General features: G+C 48.3%; 1 protein-coding gene across 3 annotated transcripts in view; it reads right to left on the bottom strand.

The window, feature by feature from the left end:
• Positions 1-14,345, bottom strand: part of NEK9 (NIMA related kinase 9) — a 210,486-nt gene that overhangs the window by 62,572 nt on the left and 133,569 nt on the right. For 2 of the 3 annotated variants that reach the window (XM_029598406.1, XM_029598408.1), the window contains 2 exons: positions 10,758-10,862; positions 8,195-8,356 (listed from right to left, as the gene is read on the bottom strand). In XM_029598406.1, coding sequence (XP_029454266.1) covers positions 8,195-8,356; positions 10,758-10,862 — 267 coding nt within the window. The remainder of the gene's footprint in view (positions 1-8,194; positions 8,357-10,757; positions 10,863-14,345) is intronic. The other variant, XM_029598407.1, reaches the window with a different exon arrangement.

Here is a 14,345-nt window from a genome sequence, read left to right as displayed (position 1 = left end):
TAAAGGCCCTGTGCATCGCGACAATAAATCCCGAGGAAAAAGAGGAGCAGGAGTCCTCTGTATCCGTGTTGTCTGTATCCGGCCCTTCCCTCCCCCTGCTGCCGCTGCAGGGGAAGCTGAATGCGAAACCGGCCGCTGAGGCGAAAGGGGGGGGCAGGGAATTCCTGGCCCCCCCCCCGGTGGGCGGCGTGTCAATTTGGGCCGCGGCAAAATGGCGAGATTTCCCGCGTTTCGCGAGAATGGCTTGGTAGGGAACGAGGAGCGCTCCCCGATCGCGACCGCGAACGTCCGCCGAACGACCCCCCCCCCCCCGACATCCCCTCGCCTCCGGGGATGCAGGCTGAGCACAGCCCATCCTGCGAGAGGCGCGTGCTTCCAGAGCCGCAGGCCGTGCCTCGTGGCATACCAGCTCCGACTGAAACTGAAAGAAAAAACTGCGAAAGAAAAACAAGCCGACAACGCGGGAGGGTCTGGGGGGGGGGGGGAAGAAATCGCCGCCACGGTGAGGCCGGAGAATCGCCGAAACAAACTCTGTTTATTTATTTAGTGCCTCAAGAGCTGTCCCTCGACGAGTTCTGAATCGGTCCGGCTGGGGTGAGTGAGCTGGGCTCCCCGGTATCACCCCGGCTGGGCTTGAAGAAAGCAGGGTCCTCGACCCCTAGCCCCAGCAACCTGCTCGACTAGGGGGGATGGTCCCCTCAGGACCTGGCAACCCCCTGGGAGACACGGACCGTTCTTCCTCCTAACTATGCCAAGAGTCCTTTTTTTTTTTTTCTAAAACTGAATTGGGGGAAGGAAACATACAATAACAATAGACACTGACTGACTAGCCTCCTTAAATCCCCCTGTCTTTTTTTTTTTTTCAGGCTGTGGGCTCTGCACCCGGACCAGCTGCTGGAGACAGAAATACTGGCAGGCTGTGGGTGGCACCCTGGTATATATGGCAGAGCCTGTCAAATCTTGCTCTGTCTCCACCTGCTGGTGCGGAGGCAAAACCCAGGAGTCTGGACTGATCCGGTACGTACAGGGAAAAAGAAAATAAAAGCTAGGTGGGCTTCTGAAGGTCTTTAGCTCAATCCAGATAAGAGTGCAGCTGCTCTCTTCCAATCTAAAGTGCAGAAGGGTTTGTTTCTCTTTGTTGGCATGTTGAAAGTTCTCCCACCAAGAAAAGATGCTGCTCCCTAGGGAGCTCTCACGAGACTATAACTGGTGACTCAGTTTGCCTGCCCAGCTCCACGACACAGGAAGAGAGATCCTCCTCCTCCCTGATTTTGTATGTACAACCTTCAGAGCTCAACTCCAGGTGCTTCATGAGCAGCTTTTTCACGTGGAGAAAGCAAGAACTCGAGTTGGTTAGATTGAAATAGGAAAGCTACCAAGGCAATGAGTCAGAACGTATCCAATATTCCTGCAGCATCTGAGTGGCTTAATTCTACTGAGCCTTTAAGGTCCCACTGGGCATGTCTCAGAAGGAAATGTGCCATGATATCACATGGACTGTCGAAACCATAAGGCCCAGCATCCTCAGCATTGTCCAGGCTGATGTCTACTGATTCCACCTCACTTCCTCCACTCAAGACACTAAGACTGTGATTCCGTAGGCTGGAGTCATGTCTGAAAAATGCCTGGAAATTCCAACTATCAGGCTGGTTTTGGATTTGGGGTAATTGATGATGAATCCTAGCAATTCCAAAACCTAGAGGACACGATGAATAATCTTTTAAATCCATAAACAACACTGCGCATGGATTTGTTTGTCTCTGCATGACAAGTACTCTTGACTAATTATCCAAACAGACCCCCCCTCAGTCTGTACAAATGACAACAGACAAATATTTTATAAATATCTATCAAGCTGATACTAGGCAAAAAAGGCAATATGTGATATTGGAGGTGATGCATTCTGCAACTAATCTAACACTTCCTGTGGCTTGGTTGCATCTCTATATAGATGTATACACATCCTTCAGATCCAGAGAATATTGCCAGTCTCCTTCATTTAGAAGGGGTAACAAAGTGATCAGAGTAAGCATCTTGAACTTCTCATTGATAATATTAATTATCAATACTTATTGCTTGCTAAGTGAGATACAACACATAAAAATACAAGTAATATGCAAGGCACAGGGCCGGTGCTGATTTTTTTGCTGCCCTGTGTGAAAAATTACTGTACCCGCCCCCACATCATTCAGACTCTGGCCCACGCCCATCAAAAAAAGCCCAGCTTCCTCCAGCAATCTATATTTTTAAAAACTGACACTCCACTCCCCTTCGGGAACCCATGGTCAAGGGAAGGGTATTAGGTACCCTAAGCAAACCTTACAGCCTTGCGCGCCCGCACACACACACACACACAATTCAATTATGCATTTAAAACAGATTTTACATGAAAAAGATAATTCAGAAGTACAGTCTTCTAAGGTAAACTATCCCTTCTAATATGCATATTATATTTACATGCACTGCTGTGGTGCCAACCAGAAAATCCTGCAAAAAAGACACTTGGAGCTCCTATGGAATTAGACTTTTTGTAATGCGTGCTGTGTGTGGGCTTGGCCCTCAGAAAGCCATGAACAAACAGAATTACCATTACAATATAGTAATCCTCCCACACCTAAACAACCCTAACTGCCAGCACTCAAACAGTAACATCTTATCTATGAAAAAGTAACACTGCACATATTACACCAAGCCCTAGAACACCAATACACTTCCTATTAGGAAAAGGGAACAAATCAGACTGCTATAGATCACTACAGATAAATTATATGGAGCAGAATATCTCACCTCAGTCACACACGGAGAACACAGACAGACCCTGACCAAATACAGAATAAAGAGACCAGAAAGTATAAATAGAAACGTGCTAAGAAGAACTGAACTGGAACCCACAATGAGCCAGCCTCTATATACAGAGCAACAATGGAAAAACAGAAATGTTACCATTCTTCATAAAACATTAAAAAATAAAATCAAGAAATATAAAACATCAATCATAATAGTAAAATCATAAGTCATAAAAAGAATAAACATTTCAAACCAGTTACATGGAGCCCAAGAGCTGTAGAAACTCCCAGGACATGGGCGCTGGTAACACAGTAAAGCGCTGCATCTGCTCCCGGAGGGACTGGGCCTTGTCCGGGTGTAGGAAGACCTTGCCCTGAAGCGTATCGAAACGTGCTCCCAAGAAGTCCAAGTACTCCGAAGGGGTGAGGGAGCTCTTGGTGAAGTTCACCACCCAGCCCAGGGACCGGAGGAGTCGGACGACCCTGGTGACCGCCGACTGTCCCTGCGCAAAGGACTTCGCCCGAATAAGCCAGTCGTCCAGGTAGGGGTGAACTAGGATCCCCTCGTGTCTCAGGGCTGCCGCCACTACCACCATGATCTTTGTGAATGTCCGCGGGGCAGTCGCCAACCCAAAGGGGAGAGCCTGGAACTGAAAGTGCTGATTCAGAATTTTGAAGCGAAGGAACCTCTGATGGGCCTTGAGGATGGGGATATGGCGATAGGCCTCTGTCAGATCGAGAGAGGCGAAGAATTCCCCCTGATGTACTGCAGCAATCACGGAGTGCAGCGTCTCCATGCGGAAATGGAGGGCCCTTAGGGACTTGTTGACCTCCTTGAGATCCAGGATTGGGCGAAAGGACCCGTCCTTTTTGGGTACGACGAAGTAAATTGAATAATGGCCCAAGCCCACCTCTCTGAAGGGGACGGGAGAGATGGCCCTGAGGCTCTGAAGTCTGTCAGGGTCTGTCATACCGCCAGTCTCTTGTGGCTCGAACCGCAGGGTGAGAAGAAAAACCTGTCCCTTGGGAGGCAGGCAAACTCCAATGCGTAACTGTTCCTTAAGATGTCTAGGACCCACTGGTCCGAGGTGATGTGGACCCACTCCTCGTAAAAGCGAGAGATTCGTCCTGCGATCCGTGGGGTTGAGGAGTGGGTGAGCTCGGCATCATTGAGTGGATTTGGACGAGGTCCCCTGACTCGTCCCATCCTGAGTGGGCCTGCGACCACGAAAGGAACGGGGCCAGGACTGGGATCTGGAAGAAGGCGTCCGGGGCCCAGCCTATCTGTAACCACGGTAGCGACGCTGCGCCCAGGACCGAGTTCTGGAGGGAGTAAACGACCTGAAGTTCCGCTGGCGATCCTCGGGCAACCGGTGGACCACGTTCTCCCCCAGAGACTTGATGATCTGGTCGACATCCTCACCGAAAAGGAACTTGCCCCTGAAAGGGAGAGATCCCAGGCTGGACTTAGAAGAAGAATCTGCCGACCAGTTGCGAAGCCATAGGAGACGCCTCGCCGACACCACCGAGACCATGGATTTCGCCAGGACGCGGAACAAATCATACAAAGCGTCCGCTCCGTATGCTATGGCGGACTCTAGGCGGTCAGCCATGTCGCTTCCTCAGGTGGCAAGACTTGCGAGGTGAGTAGCTGTTGGACCCAGCAGAGACTCGCCCTCTGCGTGAGGGAGCTACAGATGGCAGCGCGTATCCCCAGGGCCGAGACCTCAAAGACTCTCTTGAGGTAAACTTCCAGTTTTCTATCCTGGAGGTCCCGCAGAACTGTGCCACCAGTAACCGGAATAGTTGTCCTCTTGGTAACCGCCAAGTCCACTTTTGGGACCTTGAGCAACTCCAGGAAGTCCTCTGGGAGGGGATAAAGCTTCTCCATGGCTCTTTCGACCTTAAGAGAGGACTCGGGAGTATCCCATTCCCTGGCCAATAGTTGAAGAAAGGTGGGATGGGTGGGAAAGGCCCGGGACAGGGGGTGCAAGTCGGCTAGGACAGGGTCCCCCTTCTTCGCGGCTGAAGCAACGACTGGAGCAGAGGGTCCCAGTGGGTCGGGTGGGGGATCAAGGTCCAACTTCTGAAGTATCTGAGGGATGAGATCCTTGAGCTCCTCTCTTCTAAAGATGCGGAGGACCCGCAGGTCAGCTCCATCTAGCTGTGCCTCTGAGACAGTATCATCCGGATGAGCCGGGGGATCCCCCCCCCGGATCTGGGAAAGAGCCCACCCCTCCCACCAAGGGTGGTGTAAAGTGGACCCTGGGAGCCCCATGGGAGGTCCCTGGTGCCCCCCCCCCCCCGCTGTGTCCTGGGTCCCCTGCGGGGCATCCGCTAACCGGGGGGAGTCTTGGCGGGAGGTGGTTCCGGAATGGGCGCCCTTGGAGCCTCCAGGCGCTGCAGGTAGGCATTGTGCATGAGCACAATGAACTCTGGGGAGAAAAGTGGGGGACCCGGGGGGGGCGATCGAGGAGTCATCCGGGGGTCCCTGGGCACCGAAGGGAGTAACCGGCATCAGGATCAGTGGAGGACTATCGCAGGGATCCTGTTCTTCCTCCCCTGATGGCTGCAGAACACGATCTGGAGGATTCAAAATGGTCGCTGTTCCTGCTGAAAGCGGCGAAGGGGCCGGCCCACGCTGCCCGAGTCGCGCTGAAGCGTGGGAAGAAATGCTGTCTAGCGGCCTGGAGGTGCCCTCCCCATCAGGGAGGCACCTAGAACAAATGCCCTCTCTCGAAAGCCTCGACCCCGGCTTGCCACAGGCCGAGCAGCGGGACGACCGCAGCATGCTTGCAGACGGCCGGGGGAGGGAGGGGGGCCGACCGAGGGGAGAATCGCCGCGGGGGAGCAGGAAAGCACACCTCCGCTACCCCCGAGTGCCCCGGATAGGCAGCAGAGGAATCTCACCTCCCTGCTGCAGCGGCCCCAGGGAATGAGCGTCTCGGGGCCGCGGGGCGATGGGCGGCAAAGTGGGGAGAGGCTGGCACCAGCAGCTTCCACCACCCCAAACACAGCTCCTAAGCTGAAAGGGAAAGATTTCACAAACAAAATCAAGAGGCCCACTTACCCCAAAGAGGAGGAAGGGGGGGGAGTAGGAGGGGAGAAGTGACTGGAGCAGCCCTGCCTGCAAGCCACACAAACTTTCCAACCTTTCCAAATATTTATTCATTTGATTACCTATGTACCATTTTATAGTCTTATTTTTGTCACTTGCTATTCTAATGTATCAATAGGCTGAAATGTAAATATTGTGCTGTTCAATTTCTCCCCTTCCATCCCAAGTTTATTTTCCTTGTTTTTTGTAACTTTCCCTCTCCCTTTTTCTGATTCACTGTATTTAAAGTTCAAGGTTCTTATTGAAAATATTGTTTTTTACGTTACGTTATGCTTTACACTCCTTGTTATTTGTAAACCGGGTTGATGTGATGCCTATCATGAAACTCGGTATAACAAAAACAATAAATAAATAATAAATAATAAATAAATAAACCTCCCTTTACCTTTTTTTTTAATAAACTAACTTCATCCAACCTTAACAGAAAACACTTAGAGAGAGAAACAATTAAAGGAACTCGTCTTCATGCAGGGGAAGCTCCAGGTTCCCCAACTCCTATCTGCTGGAGTCAGAAAGATACAGAGCTCTTACAGAGGTGCACTGGTTAATATGACAGCACCCTCCCAAGCCTTGTCTGACTCCATCTGCTGGACGGGGGACATAACCCACCATCTGGACTGATCCTGGTACGTACAGGGAATGAACTTTTCCTGTTTGCTCAGCTTCCCCTTAGCACAGCCAGAGCTCCAGCCTCTCATCTCAGCAATCCACTGGTTCAAGGCCAGCCAGGGCTTTTTAGCTCCCCCAAGGATAACTCCTTGATTATTCTAGGTGGACAAAGAATAATGGACACTGCAGCACAGGAACCTCAGCTCTGGAAATCTGTTCCATCAGGGCTACACAGACTCACATGATCCATGTATGATTGGCTGATCTGTTTTCAGAAACTAAGTTATCCTCAGATGCCCAAGCACACTACTTCTCTCCTTTCAGGTCTAAAGTTAAAACGGCCTAGCCAAACACGTAACATTTCCAACTTGGTTTATCTCCTGTCTCCCATGTAACTCTGTGCTTTCTCTATATACTGTGAAAGTACTACTGGAAGGCAGCCTGAAATAATTCCCTTTGCTCTTGACATACACAGGCACCCCTGTTCTGTACAGAGCTCCAGCTTCATATGCATGTCATGCATCAGTTCCCAGGCACAATCTTCCACCTTGATCCTCCTCTGCTTCATATCACACAATGTGCAAGGCTGAAATGGCATCAGCTGGTGAATGCGAGGCTGGGAGGTGGTACCTAGGGACTGGTCATGGGGAATGCAAGAGGAAGGCTGAGAGAGAGGGAGGGCATGAGAGAGAGTCTGGGAGCACACGTTCCTTGGCCAGCGAGAGAAACAATGGTTGCACAGAGTCTGCCCTCACCATCAGTCGCTATCATGAACTCATCCCGCAGGATACACGAGAGGGTGGGAGGTGGTACCTAGGGACTGGTCATGGGGAATGCAAGAGGAAGGCTGAGAGAGAGGGAGGGCATGAGAGAGAGTCTGGGAGCACACGTTCCTTGGCCAGCGAGAGAAACAATGGTTGCACAGAGTCTGCCCTCACCATCAGTCGCTATCATGAACTCATCCCGCAGGATACACGAGAGGGTGGGAGGTGGTACCTAGGGACTGGTCATGGGGAATGCAAGAGGAAGGCTGAGAGAGAGGGAGGGCATGAGAGAGAGTCTGGGAGCACACGTTCCTTGGCCAGCGAGAGAAACAATGGTTGCACAGAGTCTGCCCTCACCATCAGTCGCTGCTATCGTGAACTCATCCCGCAGGATACACGAGAGGCTGGGAGGTGGTACCTAGGGACTGGTCATGGGGAATGCAAGAGGAAGGCTGAGAGAGAGGGAGGGCATGAGAGAGAGTCTGGGAGCACACGTTCCTTGGCCAGCGAGAGAAACAATGGTTGCACAGAGTCTGCCCTCACCATCAGTCGCTGCTATCGTGAACTCATCCCCGCAGGATACACGAGAGGGTGGGAGGTGGTACCTAGGGACTGGTCATGGGGAATGCAAGAGGAAGGCTGAGAGAGAGGGAGGGCATGAGAGAGAGTCTGGGAGCACACGTTCCTTGGCCAGCGAGAGAAACAATGGTTGCACAGAGTCTGCCCTCACCATCAGTCGCTGCTATCGTGAACTCATCCCCGCAGGATACACGAGAGGGTGGGAGGTGGTACCTAGGGACTGGTCATGGGGAATGCAAGAGGAAGGCTGAGAGAGAGGGAGGGCATGAGAGAGAGTCTGGGAGCACACGTTCCTTGGCCAGCGAGAGAAACAATGGTTGCACAGAGTCTGCCCTCACCATCAGTCGCTGCTATCGTGAACTCATCCCCGCAGGATACACGAGTGACTTGCTTCCCACCAAGTGGACCCCCGAGCAGGTTAATTCCAAGCCGCTTCTTGTAATCGCCAATTCCCAGTTGCCCGCACTTGTTGGAGCCAAAAGTAAGCAAACGGCCACGCTCTGAAAGCAGAAGAAGCAGAGGAGAGAAAAGCAGAGAATGAGAGAGGACAGTGTCTGCTATCACCTTGAAAGGGAGGGAAATCAAGCACCTTCCAGCCAGCTTACAACAACTTGGGCAACAGTAGGAAAGCAGCCAAATGCTTTCCCACTGCAGAAAGGCAAAGTGCGAACACATTCTTAAACCACTAAGATGGACCGAAAGCATAAACTGAAAATGTGAAACTTGATTCAGCTCCATTTTTCCAGAATAATAATTGTCATAAAAAGGGATAAAGGTGATCTGCAGCATGGCCACAAAGACATTCATCACAATTCAAAAGATATTTGGGGCTAGCAAGAGAAGCCACTAGAAACCAGCCCACAAGTGGTTATTCACCCCCCACACGGGTCATTTATTTACCTCCTGGACCCCTCAGATCAGGCTGGAGCGCTGCTGAAGCCATGCCACTCCCATTTCCTCTCATGCCTAAAACAACTCAAGCCAAATTACTCTATGGTGCCTTGAAAAACCTCCCTGGCTGCAGCTTATCTCAGGAGACTGTAGCACTCACCTTTCTCATGACCTTCATGCCTACAATTCCTTCCGTAGTTTGATCAGTTCACCCGCAGTAATCACAGCTGTCTGCAGAGTGCTGCTGTTCAGAGGCTGCCAGTCTAAGCAGCTAGAAAAATCTGTTGCCTGAGGTCTGAGTCTGAAGAGGAGGAGGAGCAAGAGAGCGGACTGGCTCTGAAAGTCTCCCATTGACTATTTTCTTGCTAGAATTTAACTCTAATGGGAAAGAGGAAGGGAAGACCCAGGTCTTTCCTTCTAACACCAAGTAAGTCCCTGTTCTGAAGGATGGGAGTCATCGTCATCTAAATCCTCGGAGGTGCAGCCACTGTAAACTGCTGCAAAATCAAGTGATCCGTGGGCTCCCCAGGCTGACGCTGTATCTTTCAGCCCCGAAGTATGAAGGGCCCCACAGAATCCAGCTACAGCTGCGGGCAGAGCCCCACAGGGCATCTCTGAAGTTTTCTTCCATCCCAATGAGGAATACAATTGAGGCAGGAGCACTGGCTTATCCGGAGATGGAGAAGGAGAAGTTTCTAATTGTCTTTGAAGAAGGCAAAAACTGTTCTTTGGAGTCAATATGGATGGCTAGAGAAGGTCTGGGTAAGACGCTGACTGAACAAATGCTATCTTTGACTTTCATCCTAGGAATCCTTTATATCAGCTCAAGAAAATTGAGGAGCTGAAATCTAAAGTTGGACAATTACAAGAAGAAAAGTTTTCTCTTCTTAAACATAATAAATATTTAGGTAATAAGTTGGAGAGTTCTATGAATGTTATTTAATATAAAAATGTCAGAATAATTATTTTTCCAACATCAACAAAGATTTTAGGAAATAAATGTTTAAGTAATATTTGTTTGATATTTTAAAGTTAGGTTAGAAGTTAGACTATTTTTTCTGCCTTTGGCAAAAAAAAAAAAGCCACTCCTGGAAAACCTGTGGACCCTTTATCAGATGTGACTAATACGGATCTTTCAGCTGTTTTGCATAATTTTTTTCTGTCTCTTCTGTTACCTCGGCAACCTTAATAGCTTTTTGCTCAAACTGGATCATGACGGGATTTTGGTCTCTTTTTTTAAAGACAGATAGGAGTCACTTTAGAATTGTAAAGTGAAGATTTTTCCTAATGTGGTCAAAGACACACAAAAGCATAGAAGGAGATTTTGTTATTTCATCCTAAAGTTCTGCATATAGGGGAACTGGTTGTTTTTTTTTTTTATTTCCATGCAAGTGTGTTGTAAAATATCAAATAATAAGTACATCTTTACAATCCCTCTCAGTGATAATATGTTCCCAGCCCTTTGGCTCCTCACCAGGGGAATCATCAGATTTAACGCTCTCATAGGTAGCTGCCTTCTTTCTAATCCTTCACTGAATTTAAGACTATACAATTTCAGGCCTATCCTGCTGGATAAGATATCTTATGTATTTCTCATCCCTTAATCGGGAGGACTTTTCTATGAAGAACAGAAATGGTAATTGGGATTTTTCATTATTGTAACTTTTAGAATATGTTTCTTTTGCAAGTGTATACTTATAATTATTGGATTTAAAAGTCAAAAAGAATTTTTAAAAATGCATTGCCTCCATAACATGCTTGTCCCCCTCCACAGACCTTGAAGCTATCCCTGGGAGCTTTCCAAGGTTGACTCAGCTTTGCCAGGTTTTCACCTCAGCTTGCACCATGTCCAAAGCTTAACAGGAGAGAAGAGACCTCACTCCTCCCCCATCCTTCCTGGGTCTCTCAGGTGTACGGAGTGTGTGTGAAGCTGAACAGGAAGGAAAGAAAGAGGCAGTGCTGTCCTCCTCTTCTCACTCAATCTCGGAAGTTTAGGCCTTGCTCCTGTACCTTTTTTATTATCAATGCACTTCTCCCTCCTCATGCGGACACTCTGTAGTGCCAGCAGTGCTTGTAGGAAAGAGAGGTCTTCCTTCCTGCAGACCTCCTGTGCTGCTGTTCCACCATGGCTCTCATTTGGTGTTTGGAGAAGAACAGAAGGGAGAGAGAGGCACTCATGAGAAAGAGATGTATCAGGAAGAAGGGTAGAGGATCAGAGGGCATAGGAAAGGGAAGAGAGGAGGACAGAGAAAAAGGAAGGAAAAATAATTACCAGCATGGTTAAAAGGTGAGGTGAAAGAGGCTATTTTAGCAAAAAACATCCTTCAAAAATTGGAAGAAGGATCCATCTGAAGAAAATAGGATAAAACATAAGCATTATCAAGTGACATGTAAAACATTGATAAGGCTGGCGAAGAGAGAATTTGAAATGAAGGTGGCCATAGAGGCAAAAACCCATAATAAAAACTTTAAAAAATATATCCAAAGCAAGAAACCTATGAGGGAGTTGGTTGGACCGTTAGATAAGGCCATTGCGGAAAGACTAAATGAATTCTTTGCTTCTGTGTTTACTAATGAGGTTGATGGGGAGATACCAGTTCCGGAGGTGGTTTTCAGGGGTGATGAGTCAGATGAACTGAACGAAATCACTGAGAACCTGGAAGATGTAGTAGGCCAGACTGACAAACTAAAGAGCAACAAATCACCTGCACCGGATGGTATGCATCCTAGGGTACTGAAGGAACTCAAAAATGAAATTTCAGATCTATTAGTTAAAATTTGTAACCTATCATTAAAATCATCCATTGTACCTGAAGACTGGAGGGTGGCCAATGTAACCCCAATATTTGAAAAGGGTTCCGGGGCGATCTGGGTAACTATAAACCAGTGAGCCTGACTTCACTGCCGGGAAAAATAGTGGAAACTATTCTAAAGATCAAAATCAAACAGCAAATAGAAAGACATGATTTAATGTAACACAGTCCACATGGCTTTACCCAAGGGAAGTCTTGCCTCACAAAATTGCTTCATTTTTTTGAAGGGGTTAATAAACATGTGGATAAAGGTGAACCGGTAGATGTAGTGTATTTGGATTTTCAGAAGGCGTTTGACAGTCCCTCATGAGAGGCTTCTAAGAAAAACTAACAAGTCATGGCATAGGAGGTAATGACCTTTCATGGATTACAAACTGGTTAAAAGACAGGAAACAGACAATAGGATTAAATGGTCAGTTTTCACAGTGGAAAAGGGTAAACAGTGGAGTTCCTCAGGGATCTGAATTTGGACCAGTGCTTTTCAATATAATTATAAATGATCTAGAAAGGAATATGACGAGTGAGGTAATCAAATCTGCAGATGATACAAAATTATTCAGAGTAGTTAAATCACAAGCAGATTGTAATAAATTGCAGGAGGACTTTGCAAGGCTGGAAGATTGGGCATCCAAATAGCAAATTAAATTTAATGTGGACAAGTGCAAAGTGAAGCATATAGGGAAAAATTACCCTTGTTGTAGTTACACGATGTTAGGTTCCATATTAGGAGCCACCGCCCAGGAAAAAGATTTAAGCTTCATAGTGGTTAATACATTGAAATCGTCGGCTCAGTGAGCTGCAGCAGTCAAAAAAGCAAAGAGAATGTTAGGAATTATTAGGAAGGGAAGGGTGAATAAAACGGAAAATGTCATAATGCCTCTGTATCGCTCCATGGTGAGACCGCACCTTGAGTACTTTGTACAATTCTGGTTGCCGCATCTCATAAGAACATAGAACATAAGAAATTGCCATGCTGGGTCAGACCATGGTTCCAGCAAGCCCAGCATCCTGTTTCTAGCAGAGGCCAAACCAGGCCACAAGAACCTGGCAAGTACCCAAACACCAAGAAGATCCCATGCTACTGATGCAATTAATAACAGTGGCTATTCCCTAAGTAAACTTGATTAATAGCAGTTAATTGACTTCCCTTCCAAGAACTTATCCAAGCTTTTTTTTTAATCCAGATAGACTAACTGCACTAACCACATAATCTGGCAACAAATTCCAGAGCTTAATTGTGCATTGAGTGAAAAAGTATTTTCTCCGATTAGTCTTAAATGTGCTACTTGCTAACTTCATGGAATGCCCCCTAGTCCTTCTATTATCCGAAAGTGTAAATAAAAGATTCACATCTACTTGTTCAAGACCTCTCATGATCTTAAACACCTCTATCATATCCCCCCTCAGCCGTCTCTTCTCCAAGCTGAACAGCCCTAACCTCTTTAGTCTTTCCTCGTAGGGAAGTTGTTCCATTCCCCTTATCATTTTGGTAGCCCTTCTCTGTACCTTCTCCATCGCAATTATATCTTTTTTGAGATGCGGCGACCAGAATTGTACACAGTATTCAAGGTGCAGTCTCACCATGGAGCGATACAGAGGCATTAAGACATTCTCCGTTTTATTAGCTATTCCCTTCCTAATAATGTTGAAGGAGCGCTAGGGAGCGGTCCAGATTCCGGGGAGATTGGTGGGCCCTTGGACCACAGCGTGACTGCAGAGGAGCTCTGTGGAAGTGCCGAGGCAGGCAAGACTTGTCCAAGCATGGGCGTACAGGCTGACCACCAGAGCCCTGACCTCTGCCGAACCTGCACGCACCGGGAAAGACCCAGCAACACAATGCTGGTCTCTGGAGTAGCCCTCCGGCCACTTGATAGCCCTTTTGGACCTGCCGCTTGGGAACGGCAGATGCGACAGGACATATAGAGGTTGAGGACAGGCGATGGTACTGGAACTTGGAATAAGGCAAAAATTCAGAGACTTGGACAAGACTAGAAGACTTGAACAAGACGAGGATACTTGGAACTTGGACGAGATGAGAACATTTGGAACTTGGGACTCGGACAAGATGAGGATTCTTGGAACTTGGACGAGATGAGAACATTTGGAACTTGGGACTCGGACAAGATGAGGATTCTTGGAACTTGGACGAGATGAGAACATTTGGAACTTGGGACTCGGACAAGATGAGGATTCTTGGAACTTGGAACTAGACAAGGACAAACGCTCAGAATACTGGGAGGCTTAGACAGGCATTGCCCTTCAGGGTGCCTTACACAGCCGACATTGGCTGGTCACGGACCATCCTGTCCCACTGCGCACCCTACACAACCTGAAGAGGCTGGTCACGGACCACGTGGAGAGCAGGACATGTGCCAGACTGAGGCTCAGGATGAAGGAGGGATCCTGGCAGTGCTCGAAAAAGGATCCAACCGGAAGAGGATTCCAGCCACCGGAAACGGACACCGGATCGATACAGATTTACTCCCAGGAAGGTCGGCTGGAGGCGAGGTCCGGGGCAAGGCAAAACTGAATCTGGAGCTAGGAACTAGCGGTTACATCAGGATCAGGACTCGGAACCCGGAACTCAGATACATCAGGATCAGGACTTGGAACTCGGATACATCAGGATCTGGACTGGAACATAGGACAACAGGAACATCAGGACACCGGTACCTCTGGACACCAGGATATCAGGGCATTTGGACATCTGGACATCAGGGACCTCAGGAGATGAAGACATCAGGGACGTCTGGAACACAAAGCATGGAACATCAGGTACTTCTGG

The sequence above is a fragment of the Rhinatrema bivittatum genome, chromosome 4, assembly GCF_901001135.1.
Source record: "Rhinatrema bivittatum chromosome 4, aRhiBiv1.1, whole genome shotgun sequence".
In the NCBI taxonomy this organism is placed as follows: Eukaryota; Metazoa; Chordata; class Amphibia; order Gymnophiona; family Rhinatrematidae; genus Rhinatrema; species Rhinatrema bivittatum.
The sequence above is the reverse complement of the archived record's forward strand: the minus strand, read 5'-3'. Positions and strand labels throughout refer to the sequence as shown.